Raw genomic sequence first — 26652 nt, forward strand, 5'->3', positions numbered from 1 at the left:
TGAGGAAAATAAATCAAGGGATAAACTTACCCACTCCTTTATAGTATATGTACATATAGAGATAGGAGAGATATAGATGAAAATAATCTTACCTGCTTGCATGTTAGATTAATGTTGGTGACATGCCTACTCTATGTGTAGCAATTGTCCCAATGAGTAGTGGTTAGGTTTAGGTGTAATGCCTTCACTACCTAAAATACTTTAATCATTAAAAGCATGGGAAAAAGTGTCTCTTTGTGGGACGATGGGGGTGGTTGTCTCATCGAGATGTTATCCCTCCACTCGGTTTCAAATCCGATGTGGGGAATCATGGACCATCATAGTAAGGATAGGCGTCCTGTTGGAGTTTGGGACCTAACCCCAATTTCCGGTGGTCTCTGAATGTCTCGGTTCTAGGTTGAACTATGAATTTATGATCTATGTGGCTTGCAGGTTGTTACATATATCTAGGGAGGTTGCTAGTTCCCGTTAACCATTTAACCTTTTAAAAAAAAGCATGGAAAGAAGTGTAATGAATTCTAGAAACCTGAGGAAATGAAAATTTGCATTATGTAATTGTGAATCTGTATTTTTTCATTTTTTCCTCTTTTATATCATTACCATCTAAGACAAACATCCACCTAAGAGCATGGAAAACTTTAGGGGCTAATCTTCGCCAGTGGCTAATTTTCCATGATTTTTCCACAAAATGAATCGCCAATTTCCAATTTTTATAAAAGACAATTCGCCCAGATTTTAGAATATAAATATATTTTACCTTAAAAATCGCCAACATTATATAGAGGCTACTTATATAATCATTATAAATTTGAATAATTTTACAAATATATCATAAACATTTTATAGTTTGCATATTAGGATTAGTGAGATTCGCCAATGTTTGAAACTTCAAGAAAATTTTCCATCCTTTAATTTTCCTTGCCTAGAGGGATCCAAGGAGGGCGATTTCTCAATAGAATGAGCATGTTGTTGTAGCGGATACAACCATCCTTCAAAATTTTGCCTTAATTTCGTTTTGGAGCCTCCCTACCAACCATCCTTAGCAGCATGTCTTGCACTGTCCAAGCACATAGCTTCAACTAAGTTTTAGTGGATTGCCAGCCTATGCATGCCAACTTGTTTTCCTCTCACTCACGGGCTGACATTCCAAACTTAGCCATTTTCTGGTTGAGGTGCTCACCTAGAAAATTACGCAATTTTAGAGGTGAACCAGCCTTCCCTCTAGAAATTGTGAAATCCTACTAGGCTCCAGAAATGCAAAATCCAGCCAGGCAGTCTTCCCTCTAGAAAATGCGCAATTCAGCCCAACACTGGGCTTCAGCTCAAAAATTGTGCAATTCTAACTGACAGCCAGGGCTTTAGTCCAGGAATTGTGCAATGCAAGAGGGACAACCAGTCTTGCTCGACCTAGAATTTGCGCAATTGTCTTTCAAGGCTTGCAGGTTGTTGCATGTTTTTTTTCAGGTTGACCAGTTCCCCCAAAGACTAAGCAATCCTGATTTGCATGCATGGGCTGCTTTTCCCAAAAAAGGAAAAAGAAAAAAGAAAAAAGCATCCCTAGATTTTAGGGATATATTTTTAGCAGCTGGAGGTTACATGCAAAGATCGTTTTTGAAACTTCTCACCAAGTGTCATTTTTCCTAGATTTGTGGCATGTGCGTCATAAGCCTCATCCTTATCAAACTTATTTATTCAAAATTGCAGAGCTCATTCCTCACATCGATCTTGGAGCTCTGACATCCCACATCGCATCTAGGAGTATTCGGCACATTTAACTCTACTTTTTCTCGGTAAGTCTATTTTTCATGTCTTTTGCTACTTTTCTATCACTTTTTCTATTTTTCTTTGTACAAATGTTGTTTGCTTGATTTTGTTAAATGCCTAATGTCATTTTAATGCATGTTAGCTTGTAGAAGGAATGTTTCAAGTTTTTCATTGCATATCACTACTGTCGCATGCATGACATTGTTTTTGTAGTTACAGTCATTGTTGCGGTGACTTGCTTCACACACATGCATGTTTCCTCATTTTCTAAATCATGCACTCATTGTTTGCATGCATGATCACTCACTCTCTTTTACACTTAGCTTCACCATGCATTCAGAACTTTTCATGTTTTTGGTCACCCGTTGATAGGTCTTGGCTGCCTTGGCCTCGACCTTGCCTTGCCCTGCTAGCAATGTGCATTTATGAGAGTGAAGGCTCTACCTTCCCTCTAGAAAATTCGCAAATCTGGCCCAGCACTGGCCTCCAGGCTTTCTTTGCACAATTCTAGGAGACATTTCCATGCTAGCCCCAGAAATTGCACAATGTAGTTTGTTGGGTTATGTCATTGATTTTGCAGTTTCAGTCCTCAGCAGGCCAGTATGGAAAGTGCGTTGCGTAGTTCCAACAGTCAGTCATCCTCTTGACAACCCGGACTATGCCTTGTGGAATTTTGGCAGCAGTCTCCCAGCCTCCCAGTGAAAATTGCGTAATCTTCCGAGTCAATCACCTGAATATGTTGCATGTTAGTCCTAAAAGTCGTTTTGGTTTTCAACTGACAAATATATTGCCATGAGTGTTGTTATGTCTCCAGGTATCACAGGTGTTCATTTGTCTCTTAGCACTACATGTACAATGGCCTCTAGGAGCGCAGGTTCAAAGGACACCGTCGAAAGTGCAACTGGAGATGTTGTTGTGCAAGTGTCTATGAGCTTGCATATCTACAAAGACACTAAGTTGTTCATAGACAAGGATATCAAGATGAAATAGCAAGACATCAATGAAACCTTCTCAGGCACATTTTAGGAAAATCTGGAAGATCGTAGGGTCTATGTCAACATTCACACTCGTTTGTACCAGATTTCATGCAAGTATCCCGCGTTTCCATGCGCGGACATGATCCACTAGATTGTCTCACATACTAATCCTGAGACAATGGTGTTGAGCAGTTCCAGTGGAACACAACTTGCTACCTTTAGGGTGAAGGACTTTTAGGAGATGTATCACTTGCCACAGTCGATCATCACAATGGAGAAATCCTTCAGCAAACCCATCAACAGTGCAAACTCAAGAGATATCTTGAAGAGTTGGGCGAAAGAGCCAGCCAAGTTTAGGACAACACCAAACCAGGTTTACAAGATGAAGATACTACAGAAGGTATATCAGCACTTGGTCATCTTTGCATGCCGTTTATATGGCCAAGAGAGCACAGAGACCTTTCCATAGAGTTGGGTGATTGTGTTGGACCAACTCACCAGCGAAGGAAGACCTTTCAACTAGTCCGACATGTTGGCTATCAGGTTGAAGGAATAGGTGACAGAAGCCCGTCATCCACCCAAGGGCCAGCAAGCAAAGATATACATGTCCGCTTACATATTAGTTGCAGTCTGTGCCTGTCAGCAATTCACATGCTTGGGTTGGGCATGGACACCTTCGGAAACCTCTATGCACACTTATTACAAATTATTCTTTGAATGCAGCTTCCGTGGAGTTTTCATACAATTTTCAGACCACTTTGTCACCCCGGTGTACGAAATGATATTTGAGAAGGATCCACCTTACATGTCGTAGGCGACAATCGATTCATTGATCGACATAATAGATTGGTATACCTCACCCCTTGGCACCTTCATACGTATGTACATCACGGAGAAGGCCCCGCATGTTTTACTGAAGTTTTCCATGGACAATCTTGTCATGCAAGAGGTGTTATATCACATCTTGATAGGGTTTTCAGTGAGACTGGAAGAAGAAGGCACCTTAGCCAACTCTTCCTTTGCAAAGCGGGTTGTATGAGATAAAGAATTTCAAGCATGCTAAGGCCGAGATGAAGGAGTTCAAGAGATTCACCTTTGACACCAGAAGTTTCAATCCATATGACTCTAATTGCTTCGTGAAGGAGCATTGTGCAAGAGTGAAATTTCCTTGGATCCACGAGGCGTGTCATTGGCCTGAGGAAGACCCATGGAGATACTACTATCACTTATATAGGCTCAATGAACTGGTTGGCATAGCTACAGAGTGGTTAGCAAAGCAGAGGGAAGCAGTATCTCAGAGAGCAGCATCATGAGCAGCAGCAAAGGGTAGCAGAACTTCTCATGACAAAGGAAAGAAAAAGGTTGTTAATAGTCCAGAGGCAAAACAAAGTTACAAGCTCAAAGAAGGTCCACTTGTGTTGAAAGCAGCTTTGGAGATTGAGGCTAAGAGGCGACAACGCGATAAGAGGATCGCACAAAGGCTAAGAGAGAAACAAAGGATGGAGGAAACATAAAGGGAGTTGTAGGAGTTGAAGCGACAACTCCGGGAAGAATAAGAGTTGCGCAGAAGAGAGAAGGAATCACAACAGAAACATGTATAGCAGGAGGCACAACATGCATAAATTGATGAAACTGTGCCTGTATAGGTTATAGACTCATCCGAGGAGCTAGCACAGAGCAGACAGGGTGAGCATCGTAGGAGCCAGACTTAGCTCAAGAGATTGAACATATGATAGAGCAGATGGACATGAATATGGTTCAGCTAGAGTCAGATCAAGATATTGACCTCATGCCTCAGAACCAAGAGGCCACCCCAACAACTTCACCAGATTCGGAAGCAGAGAAAGTCCCAAGCGATCAAGGAGACACAGAGATCGTTGGAGACAATCCAGAGGCGGAGATGCACAACATATATTTTGATGAGTCATAACACAGAGTTATGCAGTCGTATACACTTCCCACTCTAAATGTTCACACATCTCCTGTGCAGTTTGAATAATAAGTGATCATATCCAATGTGCGCAAGCATCCAACAACATTAGCCGATGCTACCAGAGCATATGTCGAAGCCACCAGCTCGAGTGTTTGATTCTTGATAGTTGAGAACGATCGCATGGCTAAGGAGTTACAAACAACCAAGCACGCAGGAGAATAGGTTACATCATCCCCCAGAGAAAAGTTGAAGAGAGTGATACTGGATGAAGTATCGTCCCTCGAGGCAGTCATGCAGATGTTGTATTCCAGATTCGTCACTGTGCATAAGTGAGTTGTCCATCTCAACGGTTGGTAGCAACGTTGTGCTAGGAGAGCACGCATCTTGTCAAATTTGCACACTGTTGTTGATCGCATGCAAACATGGACAATGAGATACAAAGGAGCCCCATTGCATTTTCCAAAGATGATGAAGCCAAAGGCGGTTGAATTGAAGGCACACATCCACAGTCAGATCCAGAACTATGAGGAACTCTCGCATCTTATCACTAGTGTGCAGGCTTCACATGCATGTGTGTTCAAAAGCATGGATGTCATTGTGTGCATGCATGCGATCCCATCCATAGGCACACTCACCGAGGCGAAGTCAAAGAACCAAGTCTGACTAGAGATGGACATGTACTTTGATGAGCTAATGTGCGTAGCCACCAACGTAGACTTGGAGATCAACACAAACACTATGCATCAATATGTTGTTGGTCCGGCTGCACTCAAGATTATGATACGCATGTTATCAGACGAGTTGGAAAGAGGTGCCAAATCAGTGTACCCAGATGCAACGAAGGCAAGAGTGCGCTTTCAGCAGTATGTCACCATTGAGCATGATATTTCAAGTAAACAATAAATTAGAACCGAAGTCAACTAGAACATCCCACTAATAAATAACCCAACAACCCACATAATATCTATAATATTAAATAGTAGAAAAAACAGACATGTCCAACACAGACATGGACATGTCTATATTATTTAAGATTCATAGAGTTAGACATGTTTGTATTATTTAGGATCCATGCCTGTATTATTTAGAATTCACAGGCTTGGACATGCCTGTATTATTTAAGATTCATAGACTTGGACATGTCTGTATTATTTCAGATTCCATAATATTTGAAGCCCATCTAGTTTCACAGTGTTGGATTCCTTCAAGATGATCCATATTCGCTTGCTGTTGTTGCATAACAACCACATATTTTCAAATGCCAACATCACGATCGAGTTGGCCATGTGAAAGATCAATGTTTTGATGTTCATCCTTATGAGTATTATGGTAAGCACACTCATCATTCAAACATATGTTACAAAAAGAAAACTACTGCAAGAACGAAGATTCATCTTGGACATATCACTTCTTGGCAATGGTCTTCAGCAACTAAGAAGATATGCCAGTCATACCACATAATTTGTTCTCGAGTATTGATTAGTATTGCAGCAAAAATTTCTTCATCTTCTCACCTTGTATTTGACAGAGGTGGACTTGACGTCCAGTTAGCAACTTCGAAGATTCATCATTCGGAGATTTATCAAGTGAGTCTGAGCCACAACCTGAACCTGCTACCTAAGCGTACATCTAGAGACAACCATAACCAGATCCATAGTTGTAGCTAGAGATAAAGTAATGCCCCGTGAGCATGCCTTTAGCTGGTGGCCTTCCTTAAACCACCACAAGTTAAGACCTTCCTTTCTAGGTTGAGTTTCTTCTTTTCTTTCTACAGGTTGAGACCTACATTTTCCAGGATGCAGGTCTCCCTTTTCAGGATCTTAGGAAGACTTCCTCTCGAGGAAGACTTCAACTTCTAGCCAAATTTGGAGTTTTTCCATGAACTACTTTGTGCTTTAGTTCAAGATTTGGTGGTCAGCCTTAAACCAACACTGGTTGAGACTTTGAGTTCATCCACCTTTTGCTTTGTGGTTTTTTCTTAAACCACCATTTCAAATAGCACATTCAGCCATTGGATGTCATACATTTTTCCATTTTAGCTCTCTTCTTAAACTCTTATATACACCCCTTCGAATTAAGGGTGTAATCTTGGAAACCTAAGTTGTTAGGGTTATGGTGCATTATTTAAATTAATTACTAAAGTCCAAGAAACCCTTGAAAGTGAATTTGCAACGTACCCCGGTAATCTCACATGTAAAAGCAGGGAGTTAGAATTTTTTATACAAATTACCCATAAGTAATTATCCAATTAACAACTCCACATTCCTCATTAACCATTAGATATAATGTTCATTAGTACATGAAGTAAATTGCAATAGAATAAAGTAAGTTGCATAACCATTTGCATAACCATTAACCACCATTGTGGTAGTGTAATAACATAAACTGTCTCATGAACCTTGCGTCCATTTCATGATTTTCCTTAACCATATTAATTAATCACGTACTTTGGACATTATGATTATCACATCAAATAAAGAATCATCATCATCAAGGATTCAACATCATCAAACTGACACATAAGGCAATCACACCATGGAACATCGATATACCCTGGAAACCCCGTAGGGTGAAAACCAGCAAATGTTTAATCTTATTATTAAACGCTCGTGAGGGTTTTCACCCCTCACTCAATGGCTTATAAGGGATTCCATCCCTTAACCATTGTTATAAAATTATTACAATGAATTATCACATAACTAGCTAAAAGCTAATACATTTTCCATGAAACCCTTTACATACATACCGCCACATGCAACATTCCTTGTGGCATGATTGTTCTAGAAATGTACATTCCCGCAACTCGTACTCATCCGCATGGACCATTAATCCTTTTCTTGCCACAACCTTAAATATAATCTATGCCTTGTGCAAGTAATCCAACTTTACTTGCCCATGTTATCATTATCAACATTGACATCATGATCACATTTATAAATAATCATATTAACTAGCATTTCCCTTCGCATAAGCACATATACTTAGAGGACAAAACACTAAGGCATCCATTCGAAGGGACTAACTAAAACATCAGTTATAATCTTCTTACATGAAAATTTACATAAACTTTATCAAACGATCTAGTCCTTTAACTATTACTTTTGATGCATGCGAATATATAAAGCTATCTCACACAACCTGTAGTATTTTCCCACATGCGAATATATATCCTTTCTAATGGAAACTAACACAAATCTCGTGTGCATACACATATTCCCTTTTCTAGAATTCTATCAACATTTCATGTAAACAATTACATAATTCTTTCTTAAAGGAAGTCATTATAACCTCATTTCTCTATCTTCCTATATGAAGGTTTCTCATGCTTCCCTTTCAAGAAATTATTATAGATATCCATCTTTATGCATAAAAATCAAGATACAATAACAAGGTTAACTTACCCTTTTATGCATCAAAATCAAGAAATCGACACAACTCATCTAACAAGACAATATTTTCAAGAGATTATTATTTTCAAGAAAGTTAACATAATCACTTTCTCTATGTACACACAAAATCATATTTCCAAAGTCACAATAGCTACCCTTATGTGCATGCAACATGTGTTTTTCCTAACACAATTACTTTTACTTCAATGCACATAATCTTTTCATAAAACAAGTATGGATTCTTGATATGATATGAACATTATTCATATGTCTTTTAAGAATAGGAAACTCTATTTTCATTTCAAGAGATCTCTCATAAAAGCCATTATTTTCATACATGAAGTATGCACACTTTTCTAAACTGAAACTATATTTATGTGTATATAAAACATACTCTTTTCTTCAAGAAAGTTAGAAATGAATGTCTATGTGCCTAGAAGCACATCATTAGCTATTTTTATCATGCACGTAATGCATAATTATTTCACTAGAAACTTAGAAACTAGCTAGAATCACAATGCAATTAGCATATATCCCTCTTCAAGAAAATTTTATTAAATAAAAATACATATTTTATTTCAAAGAAAACTTGGCCACTTTTCACACTATGTCCTCAGGAAGTTTATATGCCTCGCCATCTTTCCCCAAGAAGATATTTTGGCTATATTTAGAAAGGATTTTATTCCAAGAAAATGACAAGAGACAAGCATTTCACACACAAGACTCACATGTAGTCTTTCCTAGAGGAACTACCTATTTTCTTTACCAAGAAAACATATAAAATAATCAATCTTTAACTGCATGCATTAACATATTTTCTTTACCAAGAAAACCTATAAAATATTCAATCTTTAACTGCATGCATTAATATATTTTCTTTACCAAGAAAACATATAAAATAATCATTCTTTTACTGCATGCATTAAAATTCTTTCTTTACCAAGAAAACATATAAAATATTCAATATTTTACTGCATGCATACAAATACTTTCTCTACCAAGAAAACATATAAAATATTCAATCTTTTACTGCATGCACTAACGTATTTTCTTAGCTTTTAAGTCCACTCATTTTTCACATTCTTTTTTGCATACCATTATGCATATATTATCTATATTTGGTAAGAAATCCTTCAAGAAGATACCCAAATAAAACATACCTATAGTTTCCTTGAAGAAAGTGGCAAGTTACTTATCTTATTTTTTCCGAGAGACGCAGTAGCAAGCTCCAGGTTTCCAAGATGGCCAGAAAAGATCTGAGTAGCCATGCTCATTATATAGTTCACCACATACACCACCACTATTGGTAAAGAAAGTCCCCATAGCAGTTTGGATTCCAAGAACAGAGCATCTCTCATCATTTTCGCCCATGGTTGGTTATCTGCATTCAACAGAATCAATTCCAGACGGTTTATATCATCCACATGGCCGCTACTGCCAGCAACAAGGAGATGCTCCTCCACTTCACTGGTCTCCATTGAGAGAATACTCTTCAATTTCTCCCCTGCCGAGGGATATAAGTATAACCAGAGCAAGTGAAAAGTTTGTGCGCATCCTCACTGGAAGAATATTAACAGATGAATAAAGCGAGTAAAAAGAAACCAGATTCTTGTGTCCACCTTCCCATGAATAGCTGGTCCCCTTCCCATCATCATCACGTGCGTCACTGACAATGCTCACCCAGAATTTAATGAAACTACCATGAAAGAAGCATTTCCTTTTTCTAAGATCTCCTTTCTTGATTTCCCCTCAATCAGTTTCCCGCATATCAAGAATCAGTTAATAACTGATTCGTAACTATTAATTTACACTGAGTTATTTAGGGATGTTACATACTCCCCCCCTTAACAAGAACACCATCCTCGGTGTTCATCTCTCATTGGAACTTTAGATTTTACTCATGATATAACCATCTAAACCACACAAAAAGTGATCCTTCCTCTTTAAAATCAAAGATTTCATTCCAAGAAATGACAATAAACAAAATAGTAATGTTATAACATAAGAAAGATCAATAGTTATAAGCATTTATAACTGCAAAAATATGCAAGTTCTAATTTCCATCACTTGGCCCTTATTCAAATTCAAAACCAAACTCTATATCAACTTACCATTACTTACCATCTACTCTTGAAAATCATGAGCACTTTCACGTAAGCATTTTAATAGTGGTTGGACAACCCATCAACCCTCCATGGTAAGTAATCCTGTAATGTATGACAAACAAATTCAATCACATTAGTCACAATATTCTGAGTCAAATGAAATATTTTTAACTATCCATCAATCGTGCAATGTTAGATGATATTTAATTCACAGTACTTTTACAAGTACTTAAGAGCTCATCACTACTCCACATGCACACTAAATTAACTCTCACTAAAGACATCCACAGAGTACTTCTAAAAGTACCAAAAGAGCACCTAGCTCTCTAATCATCAAAACTGTCAATCACTGCATCAAGTAAAAATTGTCTTAGCCCCTACTAAGACGTTCACAAGATTAATAATACGATAAAGGAATTAAAATTTCCAATAACTCCTTATTGAGCACTAAGCTCATTTCCTGTTAAATGTGCATAACATATTTTACACAACTATATATAATTCATTTTTAACATAACATATAGCTGATTAGTTAATTTCTTTAGCTATGAGAACCACAATAGGCTAAAGAATTCCCAACCCATGGGAACTGGTTTCCACAACCAGATCGAGTCATTTTCACATCTAGACAGTTTCTTTGATAGAGACCTTACCAGGTCTAACATGGAATTTTTCCCTTACTGAGATCATTTATCTCTAAGGAGAGGAAATTCGGGCAGACAAGTACCATCAACCCCTCCGGGCAGGTAACTGCCATCAACCCAAATCTGGGCAGACAAGTACCATCAACCCCTCTGGGCAGGTAACTGCCATCAACCCAAATCCGGGCAGACAAGTACCATCAACCCCTCTGGGCAGGTAACTGCCATCAACCCAAGGCATTCTAGCCTTTCACAACTATCTACAACTGTCTAGCATGTTAAATTTCTCTTTTATCACTTTTCCCCAAAGTAATTTACATAATGAACCATATGCACATTGTCATTAACAAAATAAACATGCATGTACACCATGCATTTACACTTAACCCTCAACATGGGTCCACAACATCTAGATTGATAGGAAACATAACTAACATACATGTTGTATACATTTTGATTTTCCAAATAACACAATCATGCATATCATAGAACATTATTCTTTCTCATTTATGATTGCAATTCTCATTGCAACATTTTACGTGATGAGTTTTCTTGTTGCCGTTAAGTTAGCACTACTTAATCCCATTAGATACTTTAGTTATACATATGCATCATTTAACAAATATTCACTTCCCAAATCATTTTAGTTTGAGGCACAATACTATCGTGCATAAAAGTATATGCAAATATTCTTTATTGGGTAAATACCAATGATGGTTGAGGTAACAATCTAAACATTTCCAATTTCCCACAATGTATTGCCATCAACAAACCGATACATGAAGTAACTACCATAATCACTTGTTTGTGAATTGTGATAAGCTTAAATCAAATTCAATTCATGCACGTAAGTGCTATTAGTTAGTCATACAACACTAACCAATCACAACTACCAAACATCATGGCAAAACTTAATCCAAAATTAGTTATTACAATCAAGTCTCGCTACTTGACTCATTGCATATTTTCAATATCTAAAGGGGTTCTTCTAATGTCCTTTTAAAAAAATTTGTCATCCTATTCAAGGATGTTCCCCATAATTTATATTCATGCATTGACTCATTAAATTTCGTTCATTGTCACTTCAATCTTGTTCAATAAATGCATCATTGTTATTGCCATATTTGCAAATCAAAAGTTGGTAGTTGATTGTCACTTTTCCTCAATGAGTGTTCAATATTATTCATAAGTGTAATGAGTGTTCAATATTTTTTTTTGTAAAGTTAGGCATTCTTCATTCCAGATGACAAAACAAAATTACAACATACTAAAGTTCAGGTGGCGGGTCTCCCCGCAGGAAACCAGACCGCCACCTTTCAGCCTTGAAACCTGACCAAAATTTGAAAATGTTTTGCTCCTTTTTTCTGTCATAACCATGTTTTTGTCTATTACTGACTAAACTAACGACAGGAGCATGACTTAACAACTAGACACAGTTCTGTTTTATCAACATTTAAAACAAAAGAAAAGACTCATCTCAGCTAATCCTCGTCCGACGAGTTGACCGGGGTAGGCTTTGAGGCACTGGTACCAGGCTTCAGCTGCTTCTGCTCCATGGCCCATTTTAAGTCCAGAAAAATTTGTTCCATGTTCTTTAGCAACAGATGGTTTCTTGCTGCCTAGACTTGGACGGCCGCGATCTCTATCAAGAGAGTATTCTTGATATTATCTGCTTCTTTCGCCAGCTGGCTTTTGAGATGCTCCTCAGCCTGCTTGCATTCCTCATTCTCCTCTTCACGAACGGCCTGATTCACCTCCATAGCCTGGCCAACCACATGTTTCATAATCCAGTAATGCTGAAGCGTTTTATTGAACAGGGAGTTTCTGCCTCTTGTGGTTCCTGGGTCCAGGATCAGATCCTCCCAATCTTCGCGGGGGATTTCTTTGTTATCACTGATATCCCGTAGCTCTCGCTCCCACCCATTGATTTGGGTGCGGATCTCCAGAGGAATCCTGGCCATGTACGCATTTATCGTGTGCATGGTCTTTTCAGAGTCGGGCTTCCTGCCCCTTTTGCTCGGATGGCTACTGGTGCCATCTTCCCGGTTCTTTACAGATTTAGCCTTCCTCGGTGCCATCTTGCCACGGACCTGGGACCTTGAAACTGTATGGGCTTTTCTACCTTTTCTTGCCGGAGCCGGGGAAGGGGCCTGGTCACAGGGTCACACTGTCACCTTTCCGTTTTTTTTCATGGTTCTTACCAAACTGTATGAGCATTCCCTCTACCTCCTCAGGCATATGGTTGTTATCTACCCGTTGTCCTACCAACCGGGCCTCCACTTGGCCATTTAATTTTCTGACAAACAGCCCTGTATCCCTATCTCAGGATGGGACGTGACTTGACTGACCTACTTTATGCGTCATTACTCCCATATTCTGTCGGCTGCTCTTGTCGTAACCTTTCTGTACTCCTTGTGCCACCTGTCGTCCTTCCTCTGTCAATTATCCCGACTTCCCAAGCTAACTCCAGATCCTTCCTTGATGATGTTTCGTGTCTCGCTTCTTCTCCGTCCCCTCGACCTGTCCTACCTTGCCCCGTCATCTGCCCGATTCTATCATTCCTATTACTGCTTTCCTTTCCCATGGATGTGTTGTCCGTTCCCATATGCTGTGATCTTTCCCCACAGCTGCTGCATGCCGCCTAGTCCTGGCCGTTCGCCTCGGTCCTTCCTTTACAACCCTTATCGACGTCAAGCAATTGTTGGAGGCGGTCTCTCTCCTCCAGGAGCAGTTGAGACAGACCTTCACTGTCGATCTCTTTGCCTCGATTCTGACTGCCCCAGTTCGCGAGCCAGTCTGCCGGTTTGTTTCCAGAACGTCTAATGTGAGACGGAATTAGGTAGTCGATTCTGGGCAGGAGCTTCCCAATTTCTCCTACAAGCCATGCCGTTCTCCAGCTCTTACTAATTTTGTCCACTGGTTGTTGCTGTTGTAGTTTCCTGACCATGTCTACCACCAACTTCGAGTCTCCCTCAATTTGGAGTCTCTTGAAATTACCCTGTAGAGCAATTTCCAGGTCTCGTTTCAAGGCATGTAGTTCAGCTTCGTTATTTGAGGCTTCCCCGCAGTCCATCGCAAAGGTTCGCAGGGTTTTTCCCCCAGCGTCTCTGAAGACTCCCCCAATGCCAGCCTCTCCCGGGTTATGTTTTGCGGCGCCATCAAAATTAAGCTTTATGAATCCCTGCAGGGGATGGAGATATTGGTTGCTTTCAGCCACTTCCCTGATCTAGTCTTTTCTTTTGACACCCCCATTTAACATACTCTGGTTTACCTCAAGTCTTTTCAGGATTGCCTCCTCCATTTGTGACGCCTGCCAGTCTTCGTCCTTCCAACTTTCCGTTAGGATTGTTTCACATATGTTCCTGGTGGTTTTTTCCCATATGGTTGCTGGGGATCTGGATTCCGCTTTGAAGATTGCCCCATAAGGAGCCATGCACGATTGACCACCAGATTTTGGTAAGGTTTTCTTGGCCAATTTGCTATGGTGTTTACAATGTTCTGGTAATTTTTGTGGCGGCGCTCAAACAATCTGAAGTGACTTTCCCATAGGGAATTGCTGACTGTGCATCGGTTCATCAAATGCTCCATAGTCTCCTCTTGGGAATTGCAGAGTGCGTAGCGGGATGGACCTTGGCACCCCTTCCTCTGCATCTGGTCCCAGGTAAGCGCTCTGCCATGGAGTAAAGTCCAAACAAAGAATGAAACTTTGGCCAGTGTTTGATTTTCCATATATTTTTCCATTGTTTGGTTTCCGGCTGTTGGTTTTGATTGACTTTTTGGTAGTAGGCTTCTGCTATTGAGAAATTACCTTGAATTCGTTTACCCCATCTAAGAATGTCAAACCCTGTTTTCCTTCCTACTTTACGAGATGCCATCTTTGTGTAATACTCATTCCATCTATCAGTTTTGGGGGCCCCTTCCCAATCCTCTTTCTATTTCCAATTGCGCCAATATCCTTCTTCGCCTGATTTCCAGAAATTTCCGACGGTTGTTGCCTCAACCTGGGACGTGAAAGCGTGGATGTCGTGAAGGTTGTCCTTATGGATGAGTCTTTCGCGTTGCTTCCATGATTCCTCCCAGAACCTGGCCTTGTCCCCTACTCGTATTTCCCAAAAACTATGGTTCCTTATCAGGTCTTTGTTGCCTCTCGCCAGGTTCCAGATTACTGAACCTCTAATCTCTGTCTCACTTCTCAGTCTTCTTTCGGGTTCCCCTGCCGCATCATATTTTCTTTCCCATATCACTTTCCACAGGTCAGGGCCGCCCTGAGTCCACCTCCACCAGGGCTTTTCACGCATGACTTGGTTGAGGACGAAGGGGTCTCGAAGCCCTAAACCGCCATCTTTGGGGAGCCGACTTAGCCACTCCCATGAAATTAAGACCCACTTTCTAGACTTGCTGGTGCCCTGCCAGAGGAATTTCTTGAACATAGCGACCAGCTTTTGGCTTGTTGTCTTTGGGATAGCTTGGCACGAGATCTGGTAAATTGGTATAGCCTGCAGAACAGCTTTCAGAAGGATTAGCTGGCTTGGGGAATTCAACGAGTGAAAGGTCCAGTTTTCCATCGTATTTCGGATTTTTTTGATTATAATTTCCCAGTTGGTCGTCCTGTATTGATGCTCATGCAACATAATGCCCAGGTATTTTGACGAGAAGGTTTCGATGTTGAAGCCCAGAGTGCACGCTAAGAATCTTTGGGCAGCCTGTGGGGTGTTGAAAAAAACACTTCCGATTTGTCCTTATTAATCTCCGTCCCAGAAGCTTTGCTGAATTCAGATAAAGTTTTGATGACTCCTTGGGCCTCTTTCAGCGTGGCTTGACCATATAGCATCACATCGTCTATGAATTGCTGGTGCGAAACCGGTATATCATTCCCACAGATTCGAAGGCCCTTTAGCTGATCCCTGGAGACTTGAGCCTTAACCAACCGACCCAGGCCTTCCGCAGCTAGGATGAAGAGAAAAGGAGACAGGGGGTCTCCCTGCCTGAGCTCACGGGAGGGAGTGAAGGCTTCGGTGGGGGTGCCATTTAACAGAATTGACATCACGGGAGTGCCAACCATGGATAAGCTCCAGTTTATCCATCTTTGGTCAAATCCATAGGTTTTAAGAATGCCTTCCAGATATCCCTAGCTAAGGCGGTCAAACGCCTTAGCCAAATCAAGTTAGATAAACGTGCCTGGGGTACGGGAGTTTTTCAAGGAGTGAATTACTTCCTGGGCCTCTATGATGCTGTCTGTGATCTGCCACCCTTTGACAAAGCCTGTTTGCCTTAAGGCAATGAGATCCGACAGGATCAGCTTTAGCCTGTTTACCATGATTGTTGCTAAAATTTTGTAAACAACATTACATAGGGAAATGGGCCTGAAACCCTGCGGTTCCTTCGAGCAGCCATTCTTCGGGATTAGAGCCAGGAAAGTGGCATTCAGGCCCTGTTGCATGCACTTTGAACACCTGGATTCCTCCACTATGTCTAGCAGGTCATTCCCCATAAAACTCCAGGCCGCCTGGTAAAACCCAATGGTGAAGCCATCAGGACCCAGGGCCTTATTTTTCAGCATTTTGTTGACTACCTCTTCAAGTTCTTCCTTGGTGATTACCCTGAGCAGAGCCAGATTTTGATCTCTGGAAACTTTCTTAGGGATATGATGGCAAACCTTGTCTATGTCCTCAAATCTTTTCGCATTTGATTCAGTGAGAATGCCTTTGAAGTGTTCCACCAAGAGTTGTTCTATTTCTGTCTGTTGCGTCACTCTGTTTCCCTGACTGTATTTCAAGGAGAAGATTCTGTTGTGTTGGCGATAACTCAGCATTGCTTTATGGAAGAATTTGGAGTTTTTCCCCCTCTTTTAACCATTGGACCTGAGATTTCTGCTTCCACAGAATTTCCTCCTGCTTTCGCCTTTCTTCCATTTGAGTGATTACCCTGCCTTCCTCCTCAGCCAGCTCTTCATTTCGACCTTCCGAGATGATTTGCTGCTATATTCTTTCCAATCTGGATTGGAGTTTGCCTTGCTCCTGCTGAATATTGCCGAATTCTTCCCTGTTCCACTTCTTGATTTTGCTCTTGATTTCTTTAAGTCTGAGCTGAAAAGAGTGCATTTTGCTGCGGCCTTCCTTTCCACTCTTGCTATCCTACCACCAGCTCCTTACTTTGTCTAAGAAATCAGGAGCTCTAAGCCAGAAGGACTCGAACTGGAAGGGCCTCTTTTATTTGAATTTTTCAAGGCTATTTCGAGCTTTATTGGCCAATGGTCGAACCCTATTGAGGGTAGAAATAGAGGCTTCATAGAAGATTTCCAGCCCAATTATGTGCTCTGATATTAAAAATCTGTCCAATCTTGATGCAATTTGTTTGGCCCTGCCTCTTCTGTTATTCTAGGTGAATTTCTCGTTTATAGTTGGGATATCAACCACTCTTAATTCTGTTTGAACGTCTCTGAATCTTTCCATCTCCAGGTCTTCTCTGCTTATTCCACCTTTTTTCTCTTCTCTAGAAGTGATTAAGTTAAAGTCGCCTGCCAGGATCCATCTCTGCTCCTGGTGCATATTTCTGAGCTTTGCCAACTGATTGAGAAACAGGCCTCTATCAGCACGGGTATGGGGCCCGTAGACAGCCAAGATCGCCACCCATTCACTTTGCCCTATGAGCCTGAATCTCCCTGTCAGGATTCTTGGCATTCCTATCCACCAGTCGGTTAGGACTTCTGCTGGATTCCAAATAATTGCTATCCCTCCTGCACTCCCTTTGGCATCTATAGTTACATGTTCATATCTCGGTTTTATTTTATTGAGAATTTCCTCCATCTTCTGGCCTGAGATTTTAGTTTCTTGGATAAGCATAATTTGGGGTTTGTCCTTCTTCAGTCTTGCCGCCAGATGTCTCTGTTTTCCTTTGCTGTTTAAGCCTCTAATATTCCAAGATGTCAAAATCATTGGTTAACTTGGGATAGGTTTTGGAATACCGCTGATAGCGAGACCACTCTCCCTGTATTGACTAACATTTCGCCTATGAGTTGGATAGATTCCTTAAGGTTTTTTTCTTCCTCCTTTTTCCCCCCTTTACCTTGTCCTTGCTGATCAGGTCTGCTTTCCTGTTGGGTCTCTTGGAATTCTTCTGGTGAGGCTTTTCCTTTTCCAAGTTTTGCTTTATATTGCTGGAAGGTTTCCGCATACAACCTCTTTTGTTCTTCCGGAATAAACCTCTCATCTAGGTTCTTCCATCCATTCAAAATTTTTCTTAAGACTTCTTCCTCTTGACTTAAATCTTCCCCGCTGGTCTCTTGGTCTGTCTCCATCTATTCGGCTTGTTCGTCTTGTTCCTTACCTTTCTTTGTTGGCTCGCTCAGGGATTTCCTTTTTGAGTGGTTTCTTTCGCTGCTCTCACTGTTGTCCGACCCCTTATCCTCTTGATTTTCCATGGGTTGGTCTTCCTCTTCACCCTCTACCTGCAGAACTGCAAAGCTGTTTGGTTTCTTTGGGGTTGATTGTTTTTCCTTCCTTCCTTTCTGGGGGGTTTCCTTGTTTACTTTCCTTTTGTTTTTCACCTCTTGGTATTCCCCCTGATCTGTTGGCTCTCTTTTTTTTGCAGGGGGCTTCTACTTTCTTCTTCCTCCCGTGTTATCAGGAATTCCTTTGCCAGATGTCCATGGACATGGCACCTATGACACCTAAATGGGATGTGTTCGTAATCTATGTTCTGCTGCCAAACATCTTCATGATATTCAAGTTCTATTGTGTCTGGGATGGGGTTTGCTAGGTTCATATAAACACAGATCCTAGCGTACGAGGTGTATCTTCCTTTCTTCGTGGTTTCTGCTATTTTCACAAAACTGCTTATTGAGTTTCCTATCCCCTCCAAGATTTCCAGGTCCTAGAAGTCTATGGGGAGCCCGAATAAGCGAACCCAGACAGACGCAGCTAGAAAGGTTTCTTTATCAGGGTTGTAGCATTCTTCCCAGAAACGCATGAACAAACTGGCATTGTAATAGAGATACGAGCCATTTTCAAATACCTTTTCCTTATCTTGCAGGTTAAAGAAGATTACCGTGAAGAAGCCTTTCGCTCCCAGCTTGAGCTCGATGTGGCCTTGGGGCTGCCATTTTTGCTAAATCCACTTGGTAAGATCTCTTTTCAATGGCCAGACTCCTACGAACTTGCAAATAAGGGCATGATCCCTCATATAGCTTCTGTACTTTTCCAGTTTATTCACTGGAATCACAAATCTGGGTCTCTCCGTTGCACATGGTGGGCACTTTCCTCTGCGGCCTGTTTGCCAGGAAGTTCCTAGCATTGGTCTTGCGCTCTTCCGTTCCTCTGTCTCCTGGTTACTCTGTCCCTCTCCTGCCACCGTATCCCGATAGGAGGGGATCTCTCCCCTCATGACATCTTCTGTCATACCATTGTTACTTGGTTCTCTGCCAATTTCTGTTGGTCCGGGCTACTGACGGCCTTCTGGCCCTTCCTTCACGCTGCCCCAAGGGTTTCACCGCCTTGCCGCATTAGGTTTTTTGTTGCATAGCTCATTTTCCTTGTAGCCAAAAAAATCAACTCCTGCTAGAATGAGTGTTCAATATTGTTCTTAAGTGCGACAAAAGTTTTATTGTCTTTTATCCTCATCAGGAATCCAATGTCATGAACATAGTTATACAGCGACTTTATTACTTACTACTCAAAGCAGTTTAAACACGAATCACACTTATCATGTCGAAAGTAGTGTACTATGTAAATCAATATGTGAATGGTTAAACTCATACCTTAGTTAATGTCCATTGGTGGCGTACCTTAATTTCTTTTCCACTTACCAATTCCCAAAGGTGCCAGTGCTGCAACCTTTAGCTCTGACACCACTTGTAACGTACCCTGGTAACCTCACATGTAAAAGCAGGGAGTTAAATTTTTTATACAAATTACCCACAAGTAATTATCCAATTAACAACTCCACATTCCTCATTAACCATTAGATATAATGTTCATTAGTACATGAAGTAAATTGCAATAGAAGACAGTAAGTTGCATAACCATTAACCACCACTGTGGTAGTGTAATAACATAAACTGTCTCATGAACCTTGCGTCCATTTCATGATTTTCCTTAACCATATTAATTAATCACATACTTTGGACATTATGATTATCACATCAAATAAAGAATCATCATCATCAAGGATTCAACATCATCAAACTGACACAAAAGGCAATCACACCATTGAACACCGATATACCCTGGAAACCCCGTAGGGTGAAAACCAGCAAACGTTTAATCTTATTATTAAACGCTCGTGAGGGTTTTCACCCCTCACTCAATGGCTTATAAGGGATTCCATCCCTTAACCATTGTTATAAAATTATTACAATGAATTACCATTAAGTTGTCACATAACTAGCTAAAAGCTAATACAGTTTCCATGAAACCCTTTACTTACATACCGCCACATGCAACATTCCTTGTGGCATGATTGTTCTAGCAATGTACGATCCTGCAACTCGTACTCATCTGCATGGACCATTAATCCTTTTCCTGCCACAACGTTAAATATAATCTATGCCTTGCGCAAGTAATCCAACTTTACCTGCCATGTTATCATTATCAACATTGACATCATGATTACATTTATAAATAATCTTATTAACTAGCATTTCCCTTCGCATAAGCACATATTCTTAGAGGACAAACACTAAGGCATTCCTTTGAAGGGACTAACTAAAACATCAGTTATAACCTTCTTACATGAAAATTTACATAAACTTTATCAAAAGATCTAGTCCTTTAGCTATTACTTTTGATGCATGCAAATATATAAAGCATTCTCACACAACCTGTAGTCTTTTCCCGCATGCGAATATATATCCTTTCTAATGCAAGCTAACACAAATCTCGTGTGCATACACATATTCCCTTTTCTAGAATTCTATCAACATTTCATGTAAACAATTACATAATTCTTTCTTAAAGGAAGTCATTATAACCTCATTTCTCTATCTTCCTATATGAAGGTTTCTCATGCTTCCCTTTCAAGAAACTATTATAGATATCCATCTTTATGCATAAAAATCAAGATACATTAACAAGGTTAACTTACCTTTTTATGCATCAAAACCAAGAAATCAACACAACTCATCTAACAAGACAATCTTTTCAAGAGATTATTATTTTCAAGAAAGTTAACATAATCACTTTCTCTATGTACACACAAAATCATATTTCCAAAGTCACAATAGCTACCCTTATGTGCATGCAACATGTGTTTTTCCTAACACAATTACTTTTACTTCAATGCACATAATCTTTTCATGAAACAAGTATGGATTCTTGATATGATATGAACACTATTCATATGTCTTTTAAGAATAGGAAACTCTATTTTTGTTTCAAGAGATCTCTCATAAAAGCCATCATTTTCATACATGAAGTATGCACACTTTTCTAAAATGAAACTATATTTATGTGTATATAAAACATACTCTTTCTTCAAGAAAGTTAGAAATGAATATCTATGTGCCTAGAAGCACATCATTAGCTATTTCTATCATGCATGTAATGCATAATTATTTCACTAGAAACTTAGAAACTAGCTAGAATCACAATGCAATTAGCATATATCCATTTTCAAGAAACTTTTATTAAATAAAAATACATATTTTATTTCAAAGAAAACTTGGCCACTTTTCACACTATGTCCTCAAGAAGTTTATATGCCTCACCATCTTTCCACAAGAAGATATTTTGGCTATATTTAGCAAGGATTTTATTCCAAGAAAATGACAAGAGACACGCATTTCACACACAAGACTCACATGTAGTCTTTGTAAGTGGAACTACCTATTTTCTTTACCAAGAAAACATATAAAATAATCAATCTTTAACTGCATGCATTAACATATTTTCGTTACCAAGAAAACCTATAAAATATTCAATTTTTAACTACATGCATTAACATATTTTCTTTACCAAGAAAACATATAAAATAATCATTCTTTTACTGCATGCATTAAAATTCTTTTTTTACCAAGAAAACATATAAAATATTCAATCTTTTACTGCATGCATACAAATACTTTCTCTACCAAAAAAGCATATAAAATATTCAGTCTTTTACTGCATGCACTAACATATCTTTTTAGCTTTTAATTCCACTCATTTTTCACATTATTTTCCTTCAAGAAAGTGGCAAGTTACTTATCTTATTGTTTGCGAGAGACGCAACAGCGAGCTCCAGGTTTCCAAGATGGCCAGAAAAGATCTGAGTAGCCATGCTCATTATATAGTTCACCACCTACACCACCACTGTTGGTAAAGCAAGTACCCATAGCAGTTTGGATTCCAAGAACAGAGCATCTCTCATCATTTTCGCCCATGGTTGGTTATGTGCATTCAATAGAATCAGTTCCAGACAGTTTATATCATCCACATGGCCGCTACTGCCAGCAACAAGGAGATGCTCATCCACATGGCAGCTACTGCCAGCAATAAGGAGATTCTCCTCCACTTCACTGGTCTCCATTGAAAGAATACTCTTCAATTTCTCCCATGTCGAGGGATATAAGTATAACCAGAGCAAGTGAGTATAACCAGAGCAAGTGAAAAGTTTGTGCCCATCTTGACTGGAAGAATATTAACAGATGAATAAAGCGAGTAAAAAGAAACCATATTCTTGTGTCCACCTTCCCATGAATAGTTGGTCCCCTTCCCATCATCATCACGTGCCTCACTAACAATGCTCGCCCAAAATTTAATGAAACTACAATGAAAGAAGCGTTTCCTTTTTCTAAGATCTCCTTTCTTGATTTCCCCTCAATCAGTTTCCTGCATATCAAGAATCGGTTAATAACTAATTCATAACTATTAATTTACGCTGAGTTATTTAGGGATGTTACAGAATCCAACCTTTTCAAAATTGTATTTATATGCACAATATTCTTAATAAAAATTGAATCCATTTTTCCAATTGTCATTCCAACATATAGTATTCCCAGTCCGACGTCGTCTCCATCACTCCTTCCAAGGTCCTCTGTAAATCACTCACCAATTCTGGTTTCTGCTTTAATGCACCTTTGTCCCTCTTCAAAACACCTATCAGGAGCTCGATGTTGTACCTCCTCACATTGGGAACCATCTTGGATGGATATGGGTGACTCTCAAAAACCTTCACCAGTTTCAACAACATCAATTCTCGGAACTCATGAGTGAAATCCCATTTGGTTATAAACCGTGCAGCCAATCCTATGGCTGCTTCCTGGTACTCGCATGAATGTTTCTCCCTCAATCCTATGGCCACCCGCTTATGCTTATGGTTGCATGAATGTTCTTTCCTCACAAACTTCAGAATCTGATCACAACACATCACAAAGTAAGCTTAGATTTATTTAAATACGGATTTAATATAAATGTAGAGAAATTCAATCTCTAATATGAATTTTATTTTTATATTTTGATATTTTAAAATTTGTATTTTAATCTACATAAACAAAATTTTAACTTATGATAAAAAATAGATACCTTTATTCATCACATCTCAACATCTAAGCTGAAAGATAAATAACCTTATTCATCACATCAGTATCTAAGCTAGGCTGTAGAATAAGCCAGTGTACTCAATGATTAAATGAAATTATTTTCAGATCAGACTGCAAAGCAAGACTTTAATTTTCAAAAGAAAGGCTTAGATTTGAATACAATCTTCTACCTGCTCTGCCAGTGCAGTGATTTCAGTCGGTTTAACGTAATTTGCATCTGCGTATTCAAGCAGATTTCGAAGAATTCTTGCTACATGAATACCCTTAACGGCGTCGCTCAGCATGGAAATGAGGCTTGCCATTAAATCCGGGTGACGGTCCACCTTAATGCTCATCATTTTTTTACAGTTAGACTCCGACTCCAGCGAAAGAAGACCCAGGGCTTCTCCTGCCGTCTTCACAAGTTTCTCCTTTTCATCATTATTATTAATTCTCTCCATCAAAAACAAAGAGAAGAGCTTACCCAGAATTCCGCCGGTACGGCCAATGCTTTCACGGCCCTTTTGTTCGTGAGCAAGATTTGTTAACGTCTCGATCGCCAGGATTCGCAGATCATCTCTTTCTGTGCACTGAAGAACGTTTCTGAGATTGCTTATGGCGAAGACAATCCTCAACATCCTTTTCCTCAGGTCCTTCCCGGTCGACCCTGTAGTGCTGGCCAGAGTTTTCACGATCTGCAGAGCGAGCTCTTCCACCTCGGTTGCGAAGGGGATCTTCTTATCCCTCTCGATTTCCAGTTGGAAGGCGTTGGGTTCGAATTGGAGGTCGCTGGGTTCTAAGTCTGTGAGTGAGATAATTTTAGGAATTAGCCCTCTGCTGATGTTGATTTTATGGCGGTTGGAGCGCTCTTCTGCCAGCTTTTTCACTATGGTCAGCCCCAGCGAAACAAAGCCTCCTTCATTTGAGTCGTTTGAGTACAGCAGAGTGGCTACGGATTCCATCAATCCAGTAATGGCCGTCACCCGAACGCAATGCCGCTTGTTCTCCACCAATTTGGAGATGATCTCTGCAGCCGCTTTTCTAATCTCCTTCTCGTCCACGTTTTTGAAATTCAGCATGTCGATTAGCCTCTCCACCACATCTTTCATTGTTCCGATTGCCCTCAAAGTTCATTCTGCAAATTGCTCGTTTCTCGCAAGCGCGGACAATACTCGAGCACCTGTCAGCTGCCCGTCCGCGCTTCTGGACTGAAGCAACTCTACGCTGTATGACACAAATTCCATCTTCGAAGCGTCGAAAATGTTACCTTTGACGCACCGAGAATATGTATCATACAGGAAACGTCGGACAGTGTGGAGCTCAGGCTTGTCGAAGTTGAAGCCAGAAGCATAGTTCACCTCCTCCAGCAATTTCTTCGCACTGATCTTCCAGTAGGTCTTCTCCATCAGAAACAGAAACGCTTCGGCCAGAGACATGGCGTACAAAATTATGAGAGCCGATTTCAGATTCATGGTATCATTACCTGAATTTACGATGTAGTTATGCCTTAGTAACCGATAAAGCGACAAACCGACGATTGTCGTAGCGGATAACAATTGCAGGCAGTAGAGAAAACGGACCATTGACATTGACCAACTTCTCTTCTGAGAATCATGATGATCAGAATCTTCTTCTTCACTGTTTTCTGAGCTCCAGCATCCGAAGATCTTACTTGAGATGGAGTAGCAGGTATTATAGAAGCCGCTACCTACCCGTCTAGCTTCCTCGCTGAGAGTTTCCATAGATTTTAGCGTGTTCTCATGGTGCCACACCACCTCTTGGCTTCGGCTGAAGATCCGAACACCTTCTGTAAACAATATTATAGTGACGCACCAGAAGTCAGCCGTTTTTAATTTTCCTGCAAATCCTCCGAGCACGACGGCGGTTGCCCAGAGGAAGGCCAACTTTCCGAGCCCACTGGCTACCTTCTCCAGAAAGGCAAGCTTAAACGCAAACCAGGTTATTTTATTCTCTGGGAATGCCACGGTGTCTCTGGGCAGTACCTGTGTTTCTGTAACAGGTACAATCCTATAACCGGCTGTGGGATTCTCCATAATATCCCGAAACACAGGGCAGGAATATTGTCGGACCAGGGGACCCGACTGCGCCGTAGCCTAACCCGACTGTTTTTTCACTCTTATGGAAATTTCGGCCGTATAAATTCAGGTAACAACCGTCAAATTTCAAAAATTTGGATATCCAGAAGTTTTAAGTCAATATTCCAAGATTTAAGCCAATATTCCAAGATTTATGGATGCCTGGAAAGAACAAAGAAAAATCACCTCAATGTCTTGCTGCTGAGTTGTAAAGTGAGAACTATTGTTAAGGCCCGCGGAGAAGCACGGCAATTACAGAGTTGACGGAAGGAAATTGCAAGGCAATGGCAAAGAAATGTGTGTATTGGCTTCTCCAAGAAAATGAGGGGAAAGTTCACTTTCGGAGTAGCGTGCTTCCATGGTTGAGCTCCCAATGGAAAAATTTCAACAAAGTTATTGAAAAAATTTCCTACCCATTCCTTTTATCTGTGGGCCCGGCCCACCGCAACTTCGTTGAAATGTCGCTTGATCGGATGGGCTCAGGAGATCTCTCGAGTGGACCAGACGATACGTGTCACCTCTCTGTGGCGCTGTCGCGCTTCCGTGCAGCTGCTGCTCCCGACAGGTAGAAGGGGACGGGCGGCTTGGAGCGCTCTCTCTTTGCCCTCCACGTGAACGCGACACTTATGAAATAGAGACCACAAGCAGAGAAAGTGGTGGCGGGGTGTTTCAGCGTGTATATATTTTTTTACTTTAATTGGAGTTTAATGATAGAAAAGGTTAGTGGTAATAATAATTTAGAGTTTTGGAGTTTAATGAATTGAATGATAGAAAGGGTTACTGATATAATAATTTAGAGCTTTGTTTAATTTTATATTGATGAAAATTATTTTAAATATTTTGATTTAATTATAATTAGTTATAATATTTTAATTTTTGTTTTATTTAAAATATATGTTTTAATGTATATATTAACTTAAAATCTGAAATATTTAGTTCCAATAAATATAATAATTTTAATATATTATTATATATTAACCCTAAAGTGCAGGCGTGTATAAAAATTAAAGGATTTTTTCAAACACAAAGAGCCTCCACAGATTCACACCATCTGATCTAAAAAATAAATTAGATGGGATTGTGAATAAATAAATATATATAATATACATAAAAGAGTAAGTATATATTTGGAAAAAAATCTAAATATATTTAAATATATTATTGTAATAATTTTAATTTTAATTATAATTTAATTTTAATTATAAATAAAATTTATTTTTTATATTTGAAAAAAAAAATTAAAATACATGGGAA

The 26652-nt window shown here is 39.9% G+C and overlaps 2 protein-coding genes across 2 annotated transcripts; both read right to left on the reverse strand.

The window, feature by feature from the left end:
- Window positions 1-22083: 22083 nt before the first annotated feature.
- LOC149196667 (uncharacterized) lies at window positions 22084-24411 on the reverse strand. The gene is made up of 4 exons (XM_089408381.1): window positions 23494-24411; window positions 22769-23136; window positions 22524-22613; window positions 22084-22411 (listed from the first exon to the last, which is right to left on the reverse strand). The coding sequence occupies exons 1-4, from the start codon at window positions 24409-24411 to the stop codon at window positions 22084-22086; spliced, it is 1704 nt and encodes a 567-aa protein (XP_089264507.1).
- Window positions 24412-24432: 21 nt separating this feature from the next.
- Window positions 24433-25356, reverse strand: LOC149196668 (uncharacterized). Its single transcript, XM_089408382.1, has one exon. The coding sequence runs from the start codon at window positions 25354-25356 to the stop codon at window positions 24433-24435; it is 924 nt and encodes a 307-aa protein (XP_089264508.1).
- Window positions 25357-26652: the final 1296 nt, after the last annotated feature.

Source organism: Pinus tabuliformis, chromosome 2_2 (genome assembly GCF_031772625.1).
Source record: "Pinus tabuliformis cultivar Carrire ecotype Pingquan chromosome 2_2, CPIR1, whole genome shotgun sequence".
Lineage (NCBI taxonomy): Eukaryota > Viridiplantae > Streptophyta > Pinopsida > Pinales > Pinaceae > Pinus > Pinus tabuliformis.